The sequence below is a fragment of the Doryrhamphus excisus genome, chromosome 14 (genome assembly GCF_030265055.1).
Source record: "Doryrhamphus excisus isolate RoL2022-K1 chromosome 14, RoL_Dexc_1.0, whole genome shotgun sequence".
Taxonomy (NCBI): domain Eukaryota; kingdom Metazoa; phylum Chordata; class Actinopteri; order Syngnathiformes; family Syngnathidae; genus Doryrhamphus; species Doryrhamphus excisus.
The window spans coordinates 20,051,516-20,077,462 of record NC_080479.1 but is presented as its reverse complement, the minus strand read 5'-3'; the positions used below and the strand labels follow the sequence as shown (position 1 = coordinate 20,077,462).

The following is a 25,947-nucleotide window of genomic DNA, read 5'->3' as shown; positions in this document are numbered from 1 at the left end:
TTCGTTCAGTAGGACGGCGGCGAAGTTGCAGCTTCCATTTCCAGCCAATCAATCATCACTTCCGACCGCTTAAGCCACCGTGCACTTCACCTTCAGCCATCCACATGATGGCCCCCCCCCCACACTTAAAAAAGGAGGCCGGTCGCCGACCTCACTGACCTCTACTCTTCCTCTTGACTCATCACCACCACAAATGGAACAGATCGTTTCTACTCCCATGCCATCCTGCAGGAAGGACTGAGGGACCGGGCCCACTTTGAGGGACCTGCCACCAGCTCCCCCATGGGGGCTCCCCCTAGGGGTGGACCCTAATGACATCACCAGACTACCCTCATCAACGAGCTGAAAGCAGGAAAGCTGGAATTGTTCCAGAGTGAGAGGACATGTGCCCAGGAGGACATGCTAGTATACATGTACTACAGATATAGTCAGGGTGTTTGCAGTAGATGTTAGCAGTAGAAGTAGCTGGAATAAATAGAAAACATAGAATTGAGAAGGAATAAGGAAGTGCCAGTTGAGAGGCTGGAAGACGGAGAACAACAACAACAAGAACAACAACAAGAAGAACAGAGGACAGCCTGAAGTCCTTCAAGCTCTTCTTCCTCCTGAATAATCCCATTGGCCCAAATGGCGTTGGAGTGGAACATGGAAGTCCTTGACGTGAGCCACAAAGTCACAGCAAACTCAGAGTGACCCCCCCACCCCCCCCACCACCACCGATCGATGCTTCTCTGATGCTTCCTCCGTGGAGCAACTCAAAGCAGATTCCGTCCGACAGCCGGCGATGCAGAATTTGGGGGAAATAACAGAAGCGGCAGGATGACGCCGGTCAGTATTGATCAGACGAGACTACTGCATCTTTAGCCGAGACGAGCGCTCACTCTGCCGTCTAATGGAAGCAGGAACATGATCTCATACGTAGACTGCAGACCAAGATGAATAAATTCCGAGCCTGACTAGCTAGCTTGGTGGGGCGACAGCCATCTATTTGGGGACCAAGACTGTCAAAGACAGCTTTCATGGCAGCACGTCTTACGTCTTACGTGGATTCTAGGAGGGCAAACACAGCAGGGAGTCTGGGCTCTAATTAGCTAGGAAGTCTGACGGAAGGCAGGAAAAAAAGGAATGTCTGCTCGGGATGTTTTGTATGAGACAGAACGACAATGTACATACGTACGTACAGTATACTGAACAGAATACAAAAATAAAAACTACAACATCCCTGTACTCCTTTTCTAACTGCTCCTGTCCCGTCTAAGAAACCTTTGGTAGGGGTGAAACGTTGCCCCCCCACCCGGCGTCAACCGGGTACTTTATTCGCCGTCTTCCAGCCCAATAAAAGCTAGAGAGACTGCAGGTAAACGATGGAGGGAGGGGCCTCACCATCCAATTGGTAGGTAGTAGACATTCAAAAAAAATCCAAAAAAACCAAATAAGGAACAAGAAGCGGGATATAACTTTCCCACTTTGGGACAGATTACTCTACTCTACTAGGCCACCATTAAATGTACACAAGTACACACAATATATACTGCAAAACCGCTGCTCAAGATCTGCAACCATTCTGTCCAGTGGACAGTCATCAATCATATCATAATCATTATTAGATTATTCATTAGCCTATTATTATTACTACAGTAAACCTCGGATATATCGGACTCGGATATATCGGAAATTGGCTCACAACGGACAGATAAAAAAGAAGCGATTTTTCTGTAATGCATTTCCAATAAAAATTCATTGCATATATCGGATTTTTTATAACGGATTTCGCCTATTTCGGACAAAATCTCCAGTCCCGTTCCAATGCATTTCCATGAAATTTCCCTGGCATATATCGGATGGCCGCATCGTGGCGCTCCGATTGGCCGAATGGTGACAGGCCGCTATACGACGTCATTTGGTACATGGGAAACATAGTCAAGGAAGTGCCTTTTTATAACGGATAAAATCCCATTTACGCATATACCGGATATAAATCCCATATATGCGTAAAACGGACATTTTCCGGTATACGCATATAACGGATTTGGCTTATATCGGACAAAACCAGTGGGAACAATTGAATCCGATATATCCGAGGTTTACTGTATCATCATTATTATTCTTCTGATTATTACGACTAGTAGTACTAGTAGTAGTAGTAGTAGTAGTCTAGTATTAGCCTGCTTATTGGCTTGCTTTTTAGCCTGCTTTTGCCCTATTAAATGAAATTTGTCAGAATTTTTTAGTTTAAAAAAAAATCAATAAAAAATTTTAAAAAATCAATAAAATATAAAAAAAAATCTATAAAAAATATCAAATTATTTAGGGGGGCTTAAGAACATTCTGCTGGCGTTGTTATACAACGTGACGTTAGATACAGTAGGAGCTGTGTCGCCATATGAAAAGGGCCAAAGTTGGATAAGAAGTGACAAACTCCTCCTCACTCGCCATTATTATGGGGGGGGGGGGGGTGTCACGACATCGGTGAGAAGAAGCCAGCTATGACCGCTGACTAACGAAGACGTATGTTGCCAATAAACAATGGCGTTGCGGGGACGGCCCACATCGCTTCTAGTAAAGTAGCTTGATGACCGCCAGCGGAACCAAAAAGGGTTCCACTTGTCACATGCAATGTATTCCCCACATTAGAGCGCGTGGCGTAGCGTGCACGTAGCGTGCGTGTAGCGTGCGCTATTGTAGTACGTGTCGTCCCTGCTGGAGTCCACCTGGGTATCGACCATCATGACAAAACAGCATTTGGAGCCCATACTGGTTTCTTTTTGTGCTTATTGTGAAAAAAAGTGTCCTACCTCATAAGGGACAAGTCCAGGACCGGAGTGGACTAGTATTAGGCTGTAGTACACTACAGTACAGTCGATGCTTTACCACGGCGTAGTGTCTTAGCGGACTGACTGGGGCTGAACGAGACGTCCCGTAATGGCCACTATGGGAGACTCCACAGTGAAGAAAGGGGAACCAAACTAAGGTACAAAGCGACAGGACTCAAAGTAAACTGAGGCGTTCCCTTGAAAACCAATTTCCGGTGAAATGATTCCTGCAGCAGGTCCCCGCCTCCCCCCCCCCCGAGCGCGCAGACAAACGGTCCCCCGGCCGCCGCCGAGCCGAGTGTAACTGTGGCTTAACGGCCACAAAAGAGCTGACACCACGACACGCAGTCAAAACGCAGCAGTATATTAGCGCCCCGCGGGGGAACCAAACTGCTTACAGGACACACTGCGAGGAGCCCTTAATGACCCGCCGTGCATGGGGCGGTGGGGGTGGGGGGGGCGTTCCCATACGACCATTCCCGTGGCTCCGTGTCGTGTTGGCAACTTCGCTCCGTGCAGGTGTTGCACGTGTCAGAGCGGATCAATAAAGCCATCGCTGTAATAAGCTAGCTTGGCTCTTTGTGACGGCATCGCCGACGTCCCCCGAGAAGCGGACGAGAAACTTGAGTAATTTACCTGGACGGCAGAATTCAGAAGGGCGCCATTACTCAGCGCCACACGCACACACCCCGCCCCGGCACACGGCGGCGCACCTTTCTAGCGTGGGATAATTGGCTTCAAATGCACATGAGCATCAATAATGTTGACATTTGGGATGATGAAGCTGCGGCTCAGCGACGTAATGATATTTGGGGGAGGGGGGGGGGGGGGGGCTAATTTTCTTCCTGTTTCACAACACATTGGAGTGGAATTATGTGCGTTTTCCAGCTGTGACCATCGTTGACCATCTTTTATACTACGTACACGCAACTGGATCTGTAACATACTACATTTCAACAGTACCAAGCCCCCCCAAGTACCCCCACCCCGCCCCCATACAGGTACATGAACTTACTAGTTGACTTCTCCCACTCAAAGAACCGAAAAGCCATCGCCATGGAAGCCAAAATCAACATGTCGACCGTCTAAAAGATGAATGCTAATGAATGCTAAGGGGTCAGGGGTCATGGAATCGGTACCCTGTTCCAAGACCATGTCAGACTATCCTGGGACCATATTTTCGGTGTACAGGGTGACTGACTTGGAACAGAACTCTCTCATAACCCCGGGACCACCTGTAAGAGGGGCCGATGCCCTCTGGGATACATTATGGTCATCTGTGATCATGAATATTATGTGTTTTCATTCTTTCTGTCCAGTTGCTGTTAAGGCGCATGGAAGGACAAGACTAACCTCATCTGGTCCTGGATTCCAGTGGTCCAGTTTCCCCTGGCGCTCAACCACTCAGGTGTGTTGCGTTCATGTCTCCTGGGAAAAACACAAGAAGAGGAAATTGCGCTAATGAGCACATTTGCCTTTTCCTGCCAATTGTGCAATGAAATGAAGATGGTGGACATACACTCCCATCTGTGCCCCCCCACCCCGCCCCCCCCTCAGGTGGGATGATGATGATGAACGAGGTAGAATATAAAATATTAAACATATGCATGCAGACAAGCATGCATTTGATTCTAAAGTGGGAAAGACATTTGGACAGAAAAGATGAATGATGTAACGCTTTGAAACCACTCCTCTATTCTACCCCCCCCCACCACACCCCCACCCCCACCCGCTTGTGTTTATCATTGTCAGGTTAATCCCAGCCATGTTTGCCAGTGTGAGCAAGAGCGGAACAACAACGCTTTATTAAAGGAAAACCATTTGGCGGCAGTCTGCATGCACACACACACACACACACGTACACACACACACACACGTGCACACACACACACAGACACACACACACTTGGTGGACTGAAGCTCCCCACTCCGCTCTTATCTCTCATGGAAAATACATGATGTTACCATTTCGAGGTCGAGGCTTTCATTGTGTTCAGTGTGTGTGTGTGTGTGTGTGTGTGTGTGTGTGTGTGTGTGTGTGTCGACACGGGACCGTGTGAGCGTCCTGACATGTACTTCAAATGCATTCAATTAGCTGGACTGGGCGGGGGGGCGGAGCTAGACCATGGAAAGGTCACCTGTCAGTCGTAGTGCTGAAATTGAATCAGTCACCCATTCAGCACTTTTTAACTCCACTTCAACATCTACCCAAATAAGACCACCACAATAAGACCACAGTAAGACCACCACAATAAGACCACAGTAAGACCACCACAATAAGACCACAGTAAGACCACCACAAAAAGACCACAGTAAGACCACCACAAAAAGACCACAGTAAGACCACCACAAAAAGACCACAGTATGACCACCACAATAAGACGACAGTAAGACCACCACAAAAAGACCACAGTAAGACCACCACAAAAAGACCACAGTATGACCACCACAATAAGACGACAGTATGACCACCACAAAAAGACCACAGTAAGACCACCACAAAAAGACCACAGTAAGACCACCACAAAAAGACCACAGTAAGACCACCACAATCAGACCACAATAAGACCACAGTAAGACCACCATAATCAGACCACAATAAGACCACCATAATCAGACCACAATAAGACCACAGTAAGACCACCACAATAAGACCACAGTAAGACCACCACAATCAGACCACAATAAGACCACAGTAAGACCACCATAATCAGACCACAATAAGACCACCATAATCAGACCACAATAAGACCACAGTAAGACCACCACAAAAAGACCACAGTAAGACCAAAATCGGACCACAAACAGACCACAATGGGACCACCACAAAAAGACCACAGTAAGACCACCACAAAAAGACCACAATGGGACCACCACAATAAGACCACAGTAAGACCACCACAATAAGACCACAGTAAGACCACAGTAAGACCACCACAATAAGACCACAGTAAGACCACAGTAAGACCACCACAAAAAGACCACAGTAAGACCACCACAAAAAGACCACAGTAAGACCACCACAATAAGACCACAGTAAGACCACAGTAAGACCACCACAAAAAGACCACAGTAAGACCACCACAATAAGACCACAGTAAGACCACAGTAAGACCACCACAAAAAGACCACAGTAAGACCACCACAAAAAGACCACAGTAAGACCACCACAAAAAGACCACAATGGGACCACCACAAACAGACCACAATCAGTTGTTCTTCTAGAGATGATGCAACACTTGTTCCTACGTGCCGGGTGCGCCACATCTTCTAACGATCTAATTAGACGGAGTCTGGACACGGCGCCCAAAGTGCCGTCAGCCATATTTGTTACGCAAGCAGCAAATAAATAAGCGGGCTCATCCGCCTAATGGTCGGGTCTGCATTGGACCCCAGGCATGATGATGGTGGTGGGATTGAGTCTGGTTCGTGTGTCGGAGCGTTTTTCTCCGTACGGCTGCTGAGGTCCTTTCCTGTGGCGGAGTACGCCAACAGCTGGACTCCATACAAATACTGCCAGACGCCGCAGGAGCGCTCTGGTCACGCCGTCTGCACCAGTGTTTCGCCGTGCGTGCTGGAGCGTGAGGGTGGAGGCTGGGTAAGAGCGTACCAGTGCAGTGTGTGTGTGTGTGTGTGTGTGTGTGTGTGTGCTGACCCACTTTGTCCACCACGCAGCAATAGCAACAGCAGCAACAGCAACAGCAGCAACAGAGCAGGATGTGATGCGTCTCTTTTGCACTACCTCCGTGTGTGTGTGTGAGCCACCAGTTGGCTCATCATCATAATCTGCACTTCCTTAATCCATTGTTTGGATTATTGAGCTGAGAGCAAATAATGTGGTCTAATCCTTTTTGGGGTAGAAGGCCCTAATAAAGTGGACTTTTGTTACCACTTAGCGATACATAGGCCAACGTAGGCCAACATGCGCACCATGAGGCACACCATGAGCGATACACACGGGACATACGTAGGCCAACATGCGCACCACGAGGCGCACCACGAGCGATACATACGGGACATACGTAGGCCACGAGGCGCGCCACGAGGCGCACCACGAGGCGCACCACGAGGCGCACCACGAGGCGCACCATGAGGCGCACCATGAGGCGCACCACGAGCGACATACGTAGGCCAACATGCTGACCATGGAGAGCACCATAAGGTGCACCACAAGGCGCACCACGAGCGATACATACGGGACATACGTAGGCCAACAGGCGCACCACGAGGCGCACCACGAGCGATACATAGGGGACATACGTAGGCCAACATGCTCACCATGGAGAGCACCATAAGGTGCACCACAAGGCGCACCACGAGCGATACATACGGGACATACGTAGGCCAACATGCTCACCATGGAGAGCACCATAAGGTGCACCACAAGGCGCACCACGAGCGATACATACGGGACATACGTAGGCCAACATGCTCACCATAAGGTGCACCATAAGGTGCACCACGAGGCGCACCACGAGGCGCACCACGAGGCATACATACGGGACATACGTAGGCCAACATGCTCACCATAAGGTGCACCACAAGGCGCACCACGAGCGATACATACGGGACATACGTAGGCCAACATGCTGACCATGGAGAGCACCATAAGGTGCACCACAAGGCGCACCACGAGCGATACATACGGGACATACGTAGGCCACGAGGCGCACCACGAGGCGCACCACGAGCGATACATACGGGACATACGTAGGCCAACATGCTCACCATGGAGAGCACCACAAGGCGCACCACGAGGCACACCACGAGCGATACATACGGGACATACGTAGGCCAACATGCTCACCATGGAGAGCACCATAAGGTGCACCACAAGGCGCACCACGAGCGATACATACGTAGGCCAACATGCTCACCATGGAGAGCACCATAAGGTGCACCACAAGGCGCACCACGAGCGATACATACGGGACATACGTAGGCCAACATGCGCACCATGAGGCGCACCACGAGCGATACATACGGGACATACGTAGGCCAACATGCTCACCATGGAGAGCACCATAAGGCGCACCACAAGGTGCACCACGAGCGATACATATGGGACATACGTAGGCCAACATGCGCACCATGAGGCGCACCACGAGCGATACATACGGGACATACGTAGGCCAACATGCGCACCACGAGGCGCACCATGAGGCGCACCACGAGCGATACATACGGGACATACGTAGGCCAACATGCGCACCACAAGGCGCACCAAGAGGCGCACCACGAGCGATACATACGGGACATACGTAGGCCAACATGCTCACCATGGAGAGCACCATAAGGCGCACCACAAGGCGCACCACGAGCGATACATACGGGACCATACGTAGGCCAACATGCTCACCATGGAGAGCACCATAAGGTGCACCACAAGGCGCACCACGAGCAATACATACGGGACATACGTAGGCCAACATGCTCACCATGGAGAGCACCATAAGGTGCACCACAAGGCGCACCACGAGCGATACATACGGGACATACGTAGGCCAACATGCTCACCATGGAGAGCACCATAAGGTGCACCACAAGGCGCACCACGAGCGATACATACGGGACATACGTAGGCCAACATGCGCACCATGAGGCGCACCACGAGCGATACATACGGGACATACGTAGGCCAACATGCGCACCACGAGGCGCACCATGAGGCGCACCACGAGCGATACATACGGGACATACGTAGGCCAACATGCTCACCATGAAGTGTGACGAGTCTTTTTGGGAGAAAGTCCACCAAGTTTTTCGATGTGGATGATGTGCAAAATTCCAAAAAGCGCGTACTTTTCCTTTAAGAATGGTGTGGAATTGCTCGTTGATGAATCGTGTCTTGCCACAAGTGAAGAAGAAGAAAAGAAGAAGAAAGTGCAGCATTGGCGGCGGCCAGGAGATGAAATGCTGGGAGTGAAGATGGAGGCGAGCCCAACTCACCTGCTGGCCAAGTAGAAGATATCCGATTGGACCACATCTGGACTTCAACCCTTGTCAATCAAGTCCATCTAAAACGAAGAGAGAGAGTGATTAGGATGATTAAGAAACCTAAGAAAGTAAATCAATGTAAAGCGTGAACTTGGACAGTAGTATTCATTTGCAGCCAGCAGCATACGTAGAGTCAGATGAAGGCATCAAACCCTGTCAGACACCATGCATCCAGAAGACGAATGGCACGCTTTGCAGCGCTATTTGGACCTTTCCATGAAAGCAAGGCTACCCGGCCGTCTCTCACGCAGCATTATTAGGGGACTGCCGAGGTCGGACTTGGACGTAACGTTTGGCCGAGCCCGGTTGAAAAACATGGCCGCCACACCTGGCTTGCAAGCCACGTGTCCACAGGCCATTGTGTCATGGTGGTCTTCCAAACATGGTGAGCACCAAGGTGGTCTCCAACAGGAAAATGTTGATGACATCCAACACAAACGAGCACGGATAGCGAGATGAATTTCATCTGAGATCAGCGCTTCATTAGTGCAGCTCTAGTTGTTCACATTGATTTAATTATCAAATCATCTATGCAGCGTGTGTGTGTGTGTGTGTGTGTGTGTGTGTGTGTGTGTGTATATGTGTGTGTGTGCGTGTGTGTGTGTGTGAGATTAGGCAGTGATCTTGGCTGACATTGATCAGCCTCGTCTAATTGGGAGCATCGAGGCGTGTAATTGATTCTGCAACACTTGGCCACACCACTTCAACAGCATCAACACGGATTCACGCCCATTACAGAAGGGGGCGTCACCCGAGTCCACGTGGCCAAAGAAAGGCCTGTGAAGACCAGACTAAAGCACCGTACCTGGAAGGATACCAGGAAGGGGTACCTGGAAAGATACCAGGAAGGGGTACCTGGAAAGATACCAGGAAGGGGTACCTGGAAAGATACCAGGAAGGGGTACCTGGAAGGATACCAGAAAGGGGTACCTGGAAGGATACCAGGAAGGGGTACCTGGAAGGATACCAGGAAGGGGTACCTGGAAGGATACCTGGAAGGGAGCTGAGAGATACCTGGAAGAGTACCTGGAAGGGAGCTGAGAGATACCTGGAAGAGTACCTGGAAGGGTACCAGGAAGGATACCAGGAAGGGAGCTCAAGGATACTTGGAAGGATACCAGGAAGGAGCTGCTGAAGGATACCAGGAAGGAGCTTCTGAAGGATACCAGGAAGGATACCAGGAAGGAGCTTCTGAAGGGTACCAGGAAGGATACCAGGAAGGACACCAGGAAGGAGCTGCTGAAGGAAGTGGCCTAAGCTTAGTCAGGATCTTTTCTAGAGTCTTTGGGGCGTTCCACCTCTGCAGCTGGAGATCGGTGAACAGCTGGAAGACACCGACTGGGGAGGAATTGGGTCCTGTTGCATGGGGAGTTGGTGGGGGGTGGGGGTGGGTGTTAAACAAGCTCCAAAAGAGTGTGAGCCAGTGGTCTATGTTCCAGATATTTAGTTGGGTAAAATGCTATTATGATGCTACTGTAAAAGATGGTAAGAAGAAGGGTAATGGAGAACCAGCAGCCTGCCTGATCAATTAGAATGACTAATCACCTGGACGCAACATAACCACACTGGCAGGTCAGCACAACACACACAATATGCTGGGGGGGGGGGGGTATTAGTCATGCTCCTCTGCCTTCCTCACAGACACACACACACACACACTTGCATCCATCTGCCCCCCCTTGATGGCCAAGGTGTGAAAGCAGCAAGGGAAGGAAGAAAGGAAGGAAGGAGATATCAGCGAGTGATGAAGAGGAGGATAAATGAGCGGATGAGAAAGGAGTGGGAGAGAGATATTAAACACTTGGGAGCTAACTGAGCAAATTCACCTGCCCACTCCTCCTATTTACCCCCCCCCCCCTTCCTCTCCTGCCTCCTACTCTCCTAATTAGCTCAGAAGCCTCGCTGAGTTCATCTTCCTCTTGAACCGTGACTCCCCACCCTGGTTGACCTTAATGAACAGATGAAGGGAGGAGGAGGGGAGGAGGGGAGGAGGGGAGGAGGGGAACGCCGGCATCGGGGGAGTCCGGGAAAGGTCTGGATCAGCGCTTTCTGGTCCAGGGTTTGTTTACTCGGGACTCCCCCATGTTGTCAAGTCATCAACGTGTTTCTCACGTTGGAGAAAATGAAGACCAAACAGTCAATACGCGTTCCTCCTACTTTCATGCCGGGGGGGTGGGGCGGAATTTGGGAACAATCTTCCATGGAGAGTCTGGAATGTCAGCTTTTCATTGTCGGTGCCAACCACAGTGGGAGTGATGATAACCATAGAACCCAAAAGGAAAGTGGTCAACAACACATACCGGTTTGCATCTTCTGAGTGAGCGTGGTTGTTGGTCTGAATCTGCCCTGCCGCTGCCCTGACGTCAGATGGGATAGTCTCCAGCATTCCCTCATGACTCCAGTGTATCTGCATGGATATGAAATGGGATGGAATGTTCATCAATATTACTAACTGGAATATTCTCTCGTTGTGTGTGGCGTTCTAAATATGTTTTTACCATTATTAGAGCCCTGCAGCCATGCAGTAACACCCCTATAGTCACCTCTCCACTCTTATTATTCTCTGTTTGCACCGCAGGGACACAACAGGCAGCCATCGCTTTAAGCATGCTTGCGAGCTAACTAGTTAGCCTCCAACTTAATTCTTGTGGGGAAAAGCTTCCCACTTCCACACAAAATGCTAATGTTGCGTAAGTAGTTGTGATACTGTCAATCATTTATACTTTATATTTAACTAGCACTTTTGGCATGACATGACATAACACTAAAGCTTATAAAAGTTATTTTCCGAATTTTTTTTCAGCGACTACGAGGCAGAATAAATGGCTACTTAGTTACTCCGATGTGGGGGCGATGGGGGGGGGGGGGTCACGGCGAATGAGAAAGGAGGCATCAAGTGGATGAAAGAAGGAAAATAGGGAAAATACGGCCATGAAAAGCCAATCCATCACGGCGCCACACGGCTGCTGCGATGCTGGTTATTCTCATCTCGACCCGCGTCCGACGGCGTGGTCACATGACGGGATCAGCGGCTATACCAGGCGATGCGGCCATCAAGGGCGTATATCCCCCCCCCCCCGAGAACGAACACGGTTTGCATTAACAGACGCCGGATATGAATTACGATACGGCGGGAAAGCATCTTAAGCCGATAGCCAATTCCGAGGCGGGAGCGAGTGACGTGACGTTCCGGGTTGTGACAGCGTAATCAAGCGCTTATGTCGCAATCTGCGGGTCATGTGGGCTTTGTGTCAGTTTGGATTCTTTCCCCCCCTTTGGGACCATGGATCACATGGCCGCCATGACAGCCACTCGGCCGAGACTCCGGTGTGGCGTGCTCCTGGTTTGCTCTGTACAGGAAGTGCTGATGAGCCAAGAGGCTTTGCTTGATCACCGGGCGCTTTGACCACCCTTCAATCTTGGCCAGACGTTCTTTTGATGGAGTTCTACTTGTGATGTCTGGCGCTGCTCCGCTCTTCATCTCCAACCGAGTGAAGCTGCTTTAGAACTTTTAGCCAGTAGCCCTACGCACACGTGGAACTTCATGCAAATATGTGCAGTCCAAGGAAGGGAGGGGGGCCTGGGGGGGGGGGGTGTATAGGTGGGACTTTGTCGAGGAACGTAGATTGAAACGTACATCAAACACAAATTCTGTCTGCTCTATGGATCAGGCTATGCAATAGATTCCCTCCAATGCAGGGAACAGTAGGATACAAGTAGATGTAAGGTTCAGCTTTACAGATGCCACGTCCTACATCATCAGTCAGGTTAGGAAGGCGGACACAGGGTTCATGTCTGCTGATGAAAAGTGTCCAACGTATAACTCCAGCAAGTCCATAGCAGGTTCATGCTGCTTGGAATTAAACTGCAACTGCGTGACTGCCTTGCTTCCTTCCACACACACACACACACACACACACACACACACACACTGTGACCATGACAGCTGCATTAGAATGAATGACAATCTCTCAGCCAATCACTTGGTGGCTTTATGGATCATTTGTCAGACCGACCATTAGACTGCCAACTTCTTGACATTTACCAACAAATTCAGATTTCTTACACACACACACACACACACACACACACACGTATGTGCTGGCAAACCCACTCCAAGCAGACCGCGGCAAGATGCACACGCAACGCTTGTTGACATTTTGCAAACGTGCATTTTTCCACGAGGCGTTTTTCCCAAATGAAGGCCATGGAGCTGGAGCCCATGTGACTTAAGACAGATTGATGCGTCCCCGCTGTAAAAAAAAAAAAAAAAATAATTAAAAGATGTGCTTCTCGGCAGGAAGCTCAACACAGACGGATCCAATTGAAGCTTAGAAATGAAGTCGCCATCTCAGGCTGGGCGCCGCGGGTGTATTAGCGGACGGGGAGATGAGCGAAACACTGACAGCCAGTCAGCCGGAGATTAACAAGACGTCGTCACAATGTCGCCGGGACACTTTCTCAGTCAGTCACAGCCAGGAAACTTTTGCAGATGTGGGAAATCAGTCGGCAAAATAGCACACATGGAGGATACATTTTGGGACTCGCCATTTTCCATGTTTTTGTTGTGACAAACGTCACATCAATCACCTCCGGAGTGGAAATTAGGAGAGGCGGCTGCAAAATCCTCAGAGCTTGTAAAAAGTCAAGATGGCCTGTTTGGGAGCTAGTGATGAATATTTGATGGAAGTTGGGGCGACAGGTCCGTGGAAACAGAGGTGAGGTCCGGGGTGGGGGTTGGTACAAGTGGGACCCGTGGGGCCAAGAGGACAAGTGGGTGACCCCTCGTGTCCACGCTGTGGGGAAAGCATGAGCAGAAAGCAGTAAAGGTACACGTAGGACCGCATGACCACGACCTTGCTCTCAGCCTAATGAGGCCTGGGGGGTCATCAGAGATTCAGAATACGACACGTTGCCAGACGCTGGGAAAAGTTTCCACTTGCAAAGATCCCACCAGCTGCAGTTAGCGTGGATGCTCCAAAGCGCTGGGGGTGGGACGCATGTGCTTTGACACCCCTGTTGGCACAGAGTCTGACTTTCTATCCAAACAAGGCTCATTTGTCATAGTAATACAGTACACAGCATAATGTAGTGTACTTCCTCACTATGGACCGTAACAGCATAATGTAGTGTACTTCCTCACTATGGACCGTAACAGTATAATGTAGTGCACTTCCTCACTATGGACCGTAACAGTATAATGTAGTGTACTTCCTCGCTATGGACCGTAACAGTATAATGTAGTGTACTTCCTCACTATGGACCGTAACAGTATAATGTAGTGTACTTCCTCACTATGGACCGTAACAGTATAATGTAGTGTACTTCCTCACTATGGACCGTAACAGTATAATGTAGTGTACTTCCTCCCTATGGACCGTAACAGTATAATGTAGTGTACTTCCTCACTATGGACCGTAACAGTATAATGTAGTGTACTTCCTCACTATGGACCGTAACAGTATAATGTTGTGTACTTCCTCACTATGGACCGTAACAGTATAATGTAGTGTACTTCCTCACTATGGACCGTAACAGTATAATGTAGTGTACTTCCTCGCTATGGACCGTAACAGTATAATGTAGTTTACTTCCTCACTATGGGCCGTAACAGTATAATGTAGTGTACTTCCTCCCTATGGACCGTAACAGTATAGTAATGTAGTGTACTTCCTCACTATGGACCGTAACAGTATAATGTAGTGTAGTACGTCCTCGCTATGGACCGTAACAGTATAATGTAGTTTACTTCCTCACTATGGGCCGTAACAGTATAATGTAGTGTACTTCCTCCCTATGGACCGTAACAGTATAGTAATGTAGTGTACTTCCTCACTATGGACCGTAACAGTATAATGTAGTGTACGTCCTCACTATGGACCGTAACAGTGCAAGGCCAGCACATGCAGATGCAGATGGAGATGCAGATGCAGAGCACCAGCCACAGCGTCCCATCAGCATGCAGGGGCACGCTGCACACGTGTTGCCTTGCAAAGCACTTTGCGACATGTTCTCTGATCCATGACAGAGCGAAGGGTTGAGTGGGAATGGGGGTGGTGTGGGGGGGGGGGGGGGGGGGGGTAGGAAATGTGCAGACAGTAAAAGCTTGGGTGAAGCCAGACTTCCTTGCAGAGAGAAAAGTTGTACATTTCATCCAAGGAGCACTGCATTCAGTCGTCACTCCATGACCTACGTCCGTCCATCCATCCATCCATCCATCCATCTCTACCGGCGTTGCCTAGGACAGTGCTGTGTGAGAAATTGCAAGTCAATCCAAACAATGGGGTTTAATAACAGCGCCACCTTGTGGTGTGGTATTGTGCACACCTCTATGTCATCCAGGAAGTGCACACACGCAAGCCAACATGCAGAACTAGGGAGGTCGCATGAGGTCGCTAGAATCAAATCCAGCATTTGACATTAGCTGACGTTTAGAACACCAACAAGTAGTCAGCAAGGCGCGTGAGGACGTCCAGACACCTCCAGGGTGTACGTTAACGTCAGGGCTACATCTGCTCTCGCCTCTTCTGCGGCTCAACTCCTTGTGGTTGGGGAGGGGGGGTGCGTCGGGACTAACATCCACCTGATGCCTATCTACTAACATAGAGACGTTCCATGTCAAGACAGATGCTCCACATCTAACCCCCCCCAATGCACCGATACATGACCTACATTCTCAGGGGGGGCCGCCAGCTGAGTCTGCAGAGACAACATCTGTAGGACTGCACAAAAGGAGGTTCACCTAGTAATGGTAATGGTGACCATTCATTTGCAATATAGTAGCATGAAAGCAGCATGATCGATGCTGTTGGCTAGCATAGAAAGCCCCCATGGAAGGGACTTCACGTGTTAAAATAAGACCCCAACTCATTTGAGCTGGCTTGATTACCACCGCCAGGGAACTAGTGCAGGTGTTGTTGCAGATGCGTGTGAAGATGAGGGCATGCCGAGAGCAGGAATTTAAATCCTCATTACGATTTGGCATCAGCACCACTTCTGCTTTAATCAGCATAAGTGAGTCTTGATGACACGTCCATCTCACATCTAAACGATACGCATTAAAGCAGTCATACATGGAGAGACAAGCACAAAGTGTATTTTTGTCATTGAGAGAGCAGCTGTCGGACACATGTAATTAACATTTCTGCAGCATCAAGTAAAAAGCAAGATGCTTTACACGGACGCCATACGCACGTCCATTAGCCTTGTGGACTATTTACCAAGCAAGGGTTCCATGCAACAATAGCATGAAGGTACACACACAGAGCACTTTTATCCACGGCCTAATGAAAGCGTGATGAACAATACCAGCGAGTTCTACGGTGAGCCAAGTAATGAGCGACAGATCCACTGGATTGTTAATTACTCCGCTCAGCAACTCTGCTCTGATTGCCTCAAGCTGCCCTGGAGACGCGCACATCGAGGTCAAACTAACCTTTTAGCACTCTTGTTTTGGCCCCCCTTTTTTTTTCCCCCTGACGTGTTTGTTTTGATGAGCTGCACTTAAAGACGGTGCGAGTTCACACGTTTCGCAGCGACGTTAAATCAGCACGGCTAGCAGCTGACACATGCTCGCCATTCGCCTGATGAGACGAGGGAGGGCTGCGCCCCGACTCCGGCAAACTTGTGCTAACAGATGCAGCTGAGCCGCATGCTCGTGAGAAGCCCATCAATATTTCACCGTGCTTTGCCTGTCTGTATTATTAATAATCCATCCTTAGGTTCTCAACGCCACCATTATAATTCTAATAAGTCAGTTTTGCCACACAAAAGTCACAATTTCTTCCATTAAATGAGGTCAAATCGGTGAGATGCCCAAATGTTCCTGTGACGTGACGCACATGGAGGTAGGAATTAGCTTCACTGACACCTGTGGAAACAGAACCTACCTTTGTCATCTTCTGCTCTCCACAGAAAGCTTTCACCACTTTAATCATTGTTTTACTTTTTGGCTTCTAAATCTGCATATCCATTTTTATATTTTAAACACGCACCCATGCATAAGAGAGGCACCTAAAGCCAACGCTTCGTGCCACTGAGCAGCGTCTTCAATAAAAGTTCCTTCCATCATATTAGCGTCACCTCCTGACGCGAGGACATGAGCCCGTGTGCCCTTTAAAGACCCTGCAAAGAACCCCGGGCAGCGTCAGAAGAGCTGCAGTAACACGTCGGGTCCCCAGTCCAAGGCGGTCTGAGCCACGGCGAGGACGGCCGCCCCCAGCGTCGCCGACAGCCCCCACACGGCCATTTTCACCATCCTGCTCCCCTTCCCCCAACGCTGGCCTCCGTCCCGGGGAAAAGCCACATCCAGGCCAGAGTGACGAGCTGCTACGGGCACAGAACAAGGGTGGGGTGGGGTGGAGTGGGGTGGGGTGGAGTGGGGAGTGGGTAAACGTACATGACAGTTGGGGTGGGTTGGTCAGATGGGGCCTTTAAAGTTGCAAGCCGCATTTTGTGTGGGGGTGGGGGGTATAATTGGATGGAAACAAGGAAAGATGACATTTTGAGGCGCTCGGGGGCATGCAGGTACAGATGTTTACGTAAGGGTGGGGCCGCTTCATTTACATTCCCAGGCATTGAAGTACCTGCTGGGAATAATGCACCTTGGTGTTCTTTTATTTAAATTTGGACTTGCGAGGTGCTGCAGCATTTGTTTACTTGTTATTGATTGTCCCGGGGGGGTTGCCTTTGTGTGTGAGCCAACAGCGTTTGTTCTAAAATTAAACTCCTGCTTGTGCTCTCTGACAATAATTAGCGAGACTCGCGTGGCTGTTTTTACCTCGTCTGGAGGACGTGGAGGACAAGGAGGACGTGGTGAGGCGCTGGAGTACAGAGTCCGGTCTCTGGTGAAGCGTGGAGAGCTGAAACGTCTTGAAGGTGCTCATGGACCGGCTGGAGAGCAACACATAAAAAGTTTGTGCGTCGAGTCAAAGAAGGCAATGTGCCAGGGGGGCTTTGACCTTCCCCACCTTTTACGGGACCGCAGCTCCGCCCTCTTGGCCAGCGAGGACGGAGGGAAGCGGTGGAAGAGCTCCTGAGACTGGCTGATGAGGAGCTCGTAAGGGAGATCCTGGGGGATGCGAGAGAGGAGGAGGTGCACCATGGCCATGTCACATTCGGTGTGCTTCACCTCCTTCTCCCTGTGCAACACAATCTGTTGAAACGGAGGAGGAGGTTTCATCCCTGAAGGAATGGCACCCAACACACTGACAAAATGCTTTATTTGCATTCCCACATTCACGTTGCTGCCATTACCGTAGCGGCGAGGTAGATGGGCATCATGGGGTGGGAGGCCAAGAAGAAGTCGTAGAGTCTCAGCGTCTGTTTGAACTCCGACAGGACATGTCCATACCAGGTGATGAGCCAGGACAGCGCAAAGATGGTCCCCACCTCCGCTCTGAGAGGAAGCAAATACAATCATGCCGTGGTTGTGTCTGAAAACACTCAGAGGAAACACCGGGACAGCAATGGCGCATTCCTTTTTACTGTGCAGCTTCCGGGTCAGCACTCGAACGCCCTCTAGTGGCGATCGTGCACACTACGTTGATGCCTGCGAGCTACTGTTAAAATATCCAAGTCATTTTAAGATCCACCATCCGCTCTAAACATGGAAAATATGTAAATGTGGAATATATTTTCTATATTTATAAATATAGCAAATAGTATAGATTGGGCACCCCCGGTGTAGGAGTAGTTTTAGCGATAACTTGTACCTTATCATGAAGTCATGAAGCTCTTTGTCCACTTCTTCCAATAATGGCATCAAGTAATTTAAAATATGTTTGGTGCTGTCCATGGTAGGATCCATGAAATCCCTAGAAGGACATAGTAATGTCAAGACGAGCGTTTCCAAAACACACACGGGAGTAAACCTCCTACCTGAGGTGGTATTTGGATAAGGTGTGCAGCATTGCGATAGTCATCCGCTCCCCGACCGCCAGCAGCAGCGTGACGGCCACATCGTGGTAGCCCTGGTAGTAGTTGAGCTGCGGGTTGCATCTTAAAACCTCCAGTATGACGCCAATGAGCTGTTCCTGCAGGACGGCTCTTTCAGAAGACAACATACCTGAGGGAGATAAAACAAGGCTGAAATCAAGACGCCATGCGATGCCAATTTGACTACATGACTACATGTATCCACCTTTGGGAAAGCGTTTCATGGATCTCCTGACATCCATAACAATCTGGTTATAGTCCTTGTGGTTCTCCCGTCCATCTTTGCCTGCAATGTATTAATACAATTGTTGCTTTATGTGGGTCCTTCATTTAAATGTGTCTCTAACGCAGTGAAGTACTAACCAGGCTTATGTGGTAGTTTATATACATTGATGTTAAGTAATTTGGGCCACACTTTTCTTCGCAGTTCACCCGTGAGCAGTCCTCCCTGGCTGACAGCGGCCCTCCTAAGGGTCTCGACGTCCACCGGATCGCTGTAAAAGGCATTGTTTAGAAAAAATACTATACGTTACACAGATATACAACACTGACAGATATTTATGTAAGTTTGATAAAGGGCTTTAAGTTTTACAAGCATAGCTGTTTGCTGGCTTTTGCTTGTTTACAAATGTTGCCCGATGAGTGAATGACATCATCTTCATATTACCCACCTGCTCAAAGCCTGGTGGATCTCAGCCAACTTCTGTTTCCTCCCACAGTGGACATCTGTGAAAGGGAAAGATCAGACACTGCCACGTAGGCAACACTGGCAAGCACACATCACCAAGTACATTGAAGTAAATATAATGTAATAGCAAACACAGCAGGGAGTGGCATGGGTTCGATTTAAGCTAGGAAACGGAAAGCTTCACGGTTTACCTTGCTTGCTAGCTAAACAGTTGGTTGACTTTCCCGTCTCGGCAGGTCCATTTACCTCAACTCCTACGATAGTGTGTTTCTTCCGCTTGGGCTTTTTCATTCCCTATTAAGATATCTCTACCACGCGAAAAGGTTGTTTCATGTACAATAAAAGCGAATTCAATTTGCTAAATATTTCATGCCATTGTCCGAAACTTCTGATTAGTCTTTACAAGACAGCTGAGACGGAACATGGGCCAACCTAACTTAAACCAAACTACGATCCTACGCTACGATTGGTCAAAAAGTGAGCATGACTAAAACGTCGAAGGTGATTGGCCGATGGATAGCACAGGTCTCAAGCAAACTTGGCAGTTACCTTTAAGTGTCCTACCACGGCCATACGAGATCAAAGTCATTATAGTGCTGATCGACACAAAACCTACACTTGATTTTTGTTTTAATCTTCAATCCCAGACAGAAATCCTACACTTGATTAAAAAAAAAAAAAGTTACTTCCATAGACGCTTCATATAGTGAACTAATCACCCACTGTAAATCAATTCTCTACTGACATCTTGTGGTGAAAATGAAACTTACAACCATTTAAAATGCAAGAATATAAAAATCACGTCAATTTTAGCACATTTGAAAATAATGTGCTCCTCTAAGTATATATACAAATACATATACTTAAAATTGTTTTATTCCGATTTAATTCAGCATCATACGTTTGGACAACGGGGGATCAGCGATATTCATAAAAAGGGTTTAAATGTAGTTACGAAATACGAAATAATTCATTTTTGTAACAAACAAATCGATCAAATCTTGCGTTTAGTGACCCTGTTAGTCGAGGACTGGAACGCCACCCGGAAGATATCACGCTTTATGGGGGGGATATCAATGACATCTGGCAACCCGTCAGATGATAATTGCACCTTGAGCTTAGCAGCGGCGATGAAACGCCTCCTACAAGTTCCGGCAGGGACACGACGCTTGTAACCGCGTCCCGCACGCCCTCCGCTCCGGGGACGCCAGCAAGCAAAGGACATGTCCAGTCCGTGAACACCCTCTGATCGCAGCCGCTTGAATGAGCGACAGGGCCGAGATGAGAGGGCCCACAGCCCGCCAAAGACGGACGACTATTTCTGGGGGTGGTGGTGGCGGCGGTGTGAAGCAGCAAGCCAACGGGGGCAAGTGGCACAATGGTGGCGTGGAGAAACCACCTCCGTGTCCCGCTAAAAAGAAGCCGGAGGAGGCACCGAGGCATGTCAATAACAGCGGGAAGGCGGACGGGGAGAAAGGGCGGCAGCCCATTGGCAACCGGAGAAAGTCGAGTAGTCCATTGGACGAAATCAGTGAGGGACTCAGGTAACCTCTGAGGACACCCGTCACGATCGTACATTGCTACATCCACTTTCACATGATACACTCCACCGCAGATGATATAGATTTGTTTGTGTAAATCACTTTGCTGTTGTTACAACCATGCATACTTTGTTGTTTTTACATGTTTGACCCCAACGTTTTGCCATGCCCGTGACCCATGCACTAAACGGCACATGTTTGGTTTTCTCGTAGCTGCCATGTCCTGCAGGAGTCTCTTCTGAGCTCAGCCAGCGGCTACAGCAACTACAGAGGAATCCTCAACTGGTGTGTTGTCATGCTGGTGAGTGCAACCCCAAATGTGAGGTCCTCCGGGGCCTGTCGTACGGTAGTATTGTTCTTCAGGATTTATTTTAGGTACTAAAAATCTGACAGCGCCGTGCACTCAGTGCACGGATGTGACAATTGTGCTGTTTTGATAGGCGTGCATACCAGTCAACCTTGATCCCAAAATAAAACACCCTCAGCCCATGAATAGAATGAAGGGTGCATAAAGTAGCTAATGGCATACACACTTTTCACGCAAGGAGTTTTTCATGGTAGTGGTAGTAGTATGTGGCCACCAGGGACCAGACACAAAAGACGTCATTGGCCTCATGACAGCCGTAGACCCACCTAGTGGGCACATACTGGGTACAGATACTCTTCTGGATGTTTTTGCTAATGTGTTGCATTTATGTTGTTGTTGCCCGCTTGGTCACTAAAGGTCACTAAAGCATAGGTGGCTTGTTTGCAAAGGAGTTGCTTCACAGCTCAGTACTGGACAAGCCTGAAAAATCATCGCACGCACGCCTCCTTATCTTAAGTCAGACCTAATTCATCGGAAACCATAAAGGTTTATCTAAAAGATCAGCCCCACCTTGGCCTTGTTATTGAGCAATAAACAATTAACCTACATTTTTTTGGTATGAGTGATGAAAATAGCGCCTCCTCTGTCAGGTGCTGAGTAATGCACGGCTGTTCCTGGAGAACATTATAAAGTGAGTGAGCATCTTTTTTTTACATTTTTTTTTTCAATGTAGCGTATACCTGCATTGAAATAGCTGACATGTAATGTCTCTTGGGCAGGTATGGCATCCTGGTAGACCCCATCCAGGTGGTGTCTCTTTTCCTGAAGGACCCTTATAGCTGGCCCGCCGCCTGCCTCATCATCGGTACGACATATTATGGTTTTATACGGTGCCTGAATGTGGCCTTGTATGGCATAAACCCACTTATGTGAAAGCCAAGAATAGAGCTGGTTCAAGTCCAAGTAGTCATAAACTCTGCTATTCCTGTCAAAGTTCACATCTGTTGTTGCCTCTTTGTTCTTGTTTTCCAGTGTCCAATGTGTTCATATTAGCAGCCTTGTACATTGAGAGACGTCTAGCTGTGGTGAGTTCACTACAGTAGGCCCCTGCCTGTCGCGGTTCATCCGTGAAGTAGGATTCCTAATTAATAAATGGCATATTTTCATCGTTATGTCACGGAAAAGCTGCCAACACTATCTTCTAAATCACTATTAGAGCCATCTAGACATAGAACAAAGTCATATAGTCACCTTTACATTTCTATTAGCCAGCATAGCAATTTGAGACAGTTGACTTTGTAGGGGAGCAGAATTGGTGTCAGACTTTTAGTGTCCTTATCGGGATGATTATGTTGGAGCTGTTCATCTTAGGCTGGTGACCATCCAATCAAAGATGAATAGCCTCAAATGACCACTGAGTTTGAGATTGTCCAAACAATTGTTGTAAACAATGTTTGTCTACTGGTAAATGCGTGAGTAGTTGTTACATACCAGTGGTATCTCTGCTCCTCTGTCATTACATTCATCCCGCTCGTATCGTCCCTTCTCTACCAAAAGTACAATTTCGAGCAAGTTCATTGAATGCACATCACAAAGGCATCGAATGTGATATTTGTATAAGGGTGACGGGATCGGTTGCATCATGGTGTTAGCATGAAAGAGTTGAAAGTAGTGTGCGGGCCTTGGTGGCTTTCATGTGCTGTTTATTTACCAGCATGTTTTCCATTTCACTGCTAACATCTATGATGGCCGACAGGAGCAAACGCAGCAACACCGACACGCTCCATTCGGGAATGATCCAAAAGCACCCAAACCCCCAAAACAAGTTGACGGGGCATTTGGCGTGAGCAGCGGTTCTTTTATGGCTGTTTTTGGTTTTGGATCCGTTCTGTGTTTGGAGCGTTTGGACGTCAAACGTGGGAGCGCTGTAGAATGTACAGTAACAGGACTGTGGTACTGTGTTGTACATTCACGTCTCCAGTGGCCAGATGAAAACACCACAAGATTTCCCCTTGAGAAATCCTGGCCACTCGGATTGGGACAGTAAATACAGAAACTACTAAATACGTCAATAATGACAATGCGCTTGATGATGCAACATATTGCCATGTGCATGTGTGTCTCCAAACGGGTTCACTGTGTTTTGTTCCAGAGAACAATGGTATGAACAGGGTGAGCCATTTTCTCAGTAATACGCTGTTTGTCTGGGCGGGTGGAGGCGGGGCCGCGGGCATACACACGTAGTGCAGAAGCTGTATTGATCTGCTTGTGCCACAGCGCCCCTTGTGGCCACACCAGCACATTACCAACACTACCGCTGTAAATGTCCAACACTTGTCGTCTTGTTGCGTGTGCTCCGCAGGGAACTCTGTCCGAAAGGAGCGGCTGGATTTTTCACATCTTCAACTTGGCCTCGCTGTTGATTTTCCCCTCTGCAACTATCCTCAGCGTCACCTCCTTTACCCCGGGTAGGTCGCTGGTACAGACAGCGTAGGCATGAAAAAGTGATGATTTCCCCGTGTGATGTTTGTGCGTCAGTGGGTGGCATCCTGTCCTTGGGTATCTACACCGTGCTGTTCCTCAAGCTGTACTCCTACCAAGACACCAACCGCTGGTGCCGTGAGATCAGACAAGCCAAAGCCAAGAAGCTGACTCGCTCCAACTCCTGTTAGTGTTTTCTAACCAAGCGCACGTGAAGCCGGGTTAGAATTGCTAATGTTTTTGCATGTGCAGGTCCATCTGTGGCGCAGTCCAATGGCTCAGCCGTGCACACCCACGTCTCCTACCCCGGGAACCTCACCCACAGAGGTGCCGAGGCAACACTCTTCACTCACTGTACTTTGATCCATGGTGGAAACCTCCTGGGTCTTCCTTTTCCTCAGACGTCTACTACTTTGTGTTCGCCCCGACGCTGTGCTACCAGCTCAACTTCCCCAGGTCGCCGCGGATACGCAAGCGCTTCCTCATCAGGAGGCTTTTTGAGATGGTGAGACAGAACTGGCTTGATTTGAAGGTGTGCGGCTTGACATGTGCTTCTTCCTCGCAGCTCTTCTTCATGCAGCTGCTGGTGGGATTGATCCAGCAGGTAACGTCAGCACAAACGCAACATCCACAATGATAGCCAGCGCTAATGCTGTGTTCACGTGTCACAGTGGATGGTTCCCACCATACAGAACTCCATGAAGCCATTCCAGGTAGACTGCCAGCCCGTCTCCTGTTCAACGTTACAGCCGTGGTCATTGCGTGTCTTTCTCACAGGAAATGGATTTTTCTAGAATGGTGGAACGTCTGCTCAAGCTGGCTGTGAGTGTCACTGTGTACCTTCATCCTTCTCTTCTTCTCCTTGTTCCTCTGTCTTCTGTCTCCTTTCCTGATGCGCTTCCTACTTCTCCCCTCCCTCAGGTTCCCAACCATCTGATCTGGCTGATATTCTTCTACTGGTTTTTCCACTCCTCCATGAACTTTGTGGCTGAGCTGCTGCAGTTTGGGGACAGAGAGTTCTACAGGGACTGGTGGTGAGTTCAAGGGGGGGGGGGGCTGGTGGTGAGTTCAGGCGTGGTAGAATCTATGCGATGCCGTCACATGGTGTATTTCGTCCTCGCTGCAGGAACTCTGAGACTGTCATTTACTTTTGGGCCAACTGGAACATCCCGGTTCACAAGTGGTGTCTGAGGTAAGCGGCCAGAGCATTAGGTACGCCCGCTCCTGTTTTGTTCCATCGCTGTTCCAACATCGCTCCCTCCTTTTTTCGGCAATAATTGCTGCTTTGTGCTTGACTACGGCCTATTATTAGTCCAAAAATGCATATTAATGCAAATGTTGTAACTAAGGAAGCAAGACCTGGATGAACTGCCACCACTGGCCACTAGGGGTCACTAGAACACACACCAGACTTGATCATGCAATGTATGTTCATTCCAATGACCAACGTGTGTTGTAGACACTTCTACAAGCCCATGTTAAGGAGGGGGGTCAACAAGCTTCTGGCTCAGACGGCCGTCTTCCTGGTGTCCGCCTTTTTTCACGAGGTAAGCGCCACGTTAAAAGCCTTCTTTGTGTTGACTTTGGCTGATTCATGTCCGCTCTGCTTCTCAGTATCTGGTGAGTGTCCCTCTGAAGATGTTCCGACTGTGGGCCTTCATGGGCATGATGGCTCAGGTGAAGCCCCCCCCCCAACATAAAACACAGCTGCTCTGCTTGTTGTGCACCAAATCTCACCCTTCTTTGAATGTTTGTGTCCCCGTCAGGTTCCCCTGGCTTGGTTCGTGGGACGCTTCCTGAACGGCATCTACGGCAACGCGGCCGTGTGGATGTCGCTCATCATCGGGCAGCCGGTGGCTGTGTTGATGTACGTGCATGACTACTACGTCATGCATCACGGCCACAGCACGTAACCCGACTGAGGCCAGCGGAACGGAGCTTTGCACGGAGCCTTACTGGGACCACGGTTGCCAAGAAGGCTAGAAAATGGCCAAAGATAAGAAATGTGAAGACCAGAGGAGACGTCAAATAAGCAAATCCGCTTTTTCCTACCTTCACAACCACAAGACAATGCAACCATGCCACATTATGTGTGTTCATGCCTTTCTTTTGTGTATTTGTTCATGACCGCTGCAATAATGTGCCAACCCAGTTTGCCAATGAATGCTTTGCACTTTAAAGACA

At 49.0% G+C, this 25,947-nt stretch overlaps 3 protein-coding genes across 8 annotated transcripts in view; 1 reads left to right on the top strand and 2 right to left on the bottom strand.

The window, feature by feature from the left end:
• slc39a4 (solute carrier family 39 member 4) overlaps nucleotides 1–11,199 on the bottom strand; it is a 59,282-nt gene extending 48,083 nt beyond the window's left edge. For 2 of the 4 annotated variants that reach the window (XM_058048084.1, XM_058048087.1), the window contains exons 1-3: nucleotides 11,111–11,199; nucleotides 8,763–8,830; nucleotides 4,167–4,241 (exon numbers count right to left, since the gene is read on the bottom strand). The gene's annotated coding sequence lies outside the window, so the exon portion shown is untranslated. The remainder of the gene's footprint in view (nucleotides 1–4,166; nucleotides 4,242–8,762; nucleotides 8,831–11,110) is intronic. The other 2 variants (XM_058048086.1, XM_058048085.1) reach the window with 2 other exon arrangements.
• A 34-nt stretch (nucleotides 11,200–11,233) lies between these two features.
• zgc:63863 (uncharacterized protein LOC393372 homolog) lies at nucleotides 11,234–22,764 on the bottom strand. Of its 2 annotated transcripts, none has more exons than XM_058048092.1 (10): nucleotides 19,626–22,764; nucleotides 19,418–19,472; nucleotides 19,110–19,240; nucleotides 18,952–19,032; nucleotides 18,690–18,876; nucleotides 18,524–18,625; nucleotides 18,066–18,207; nucleotides 17,780–17,964; nucleotides 17,590–17,702; nucleotides 11,234–17,138 (listed from the first exon to the last, which is right to left on the bottom strand). In XM_058048092.1, the coding sequence occupies exons 1-10, from the start codon at nucleotides 19,723–19,725 to the stop codon at nucleotides 16,957–16,959; spliced, it is 1,278 nt and encodes a 425-aa protein (XP_057904075.1). In that variant the 5' UTR covers nucleotides 19,726–22,764; the 3' UTR covers nucleotides 11,234–16,956. The 2 variants fall into 2 exon arrangements, with proteins under 2 accessions (XP_057904075.1, XP_057904076.1); XM_058048093.1 differs by having other exon boundaries at nucleotides 11,234–17,135.
• Nucleotides 20,499–25,947, top strand: dgat1a (diacylglycerol O-acyltransferase 1a). 2 transcript variants are annotated; one of them, XM_058048088.1, is made up of 17 exons: nucleotides 20,499–20,978; nucleotides 21,189–21,276; nucleotides 21,918–21,973; nucleotides 22,062–22,147; nucleotides 22,315–22,367; nucleotides 23,645–23,750; nucleotides 23,821–23,949; nucleotides 24,016–24,090; nucleotides 24,165–24,268; nucleotides 24,329–24,367; nucleotides 24,435–24,476; nucleotides 24,541–24,585; nucleotides 24,685–24,797; nucleotides 24,890–24,955; nucleotides 25,223–25,310; nucleotides 25,378–25,440; nucleotides 25,530–25,947. In XM_058048088.1, exons 1-17 carry the CDS (start codon nucleotides 20,698–20,700, stop codon nucleotides 25,674–25,676), a joined length of 1,581 nt encoding a protein of 526 aa, XP_057904071.1. In that variant the 5' UTR covers nucleotides 20,499–20,697; the 3' UTR covers nucleotides 25,677–25,947. The 2 variants fall into 2 exon arrangements, with proteins under 2 accessions (XP_057904071.1, XP_057904072.1); XM_058048089.1 differs by having other exon boundaries at nucleotides 20,500–20,978; nucleotides 21,933–21,973.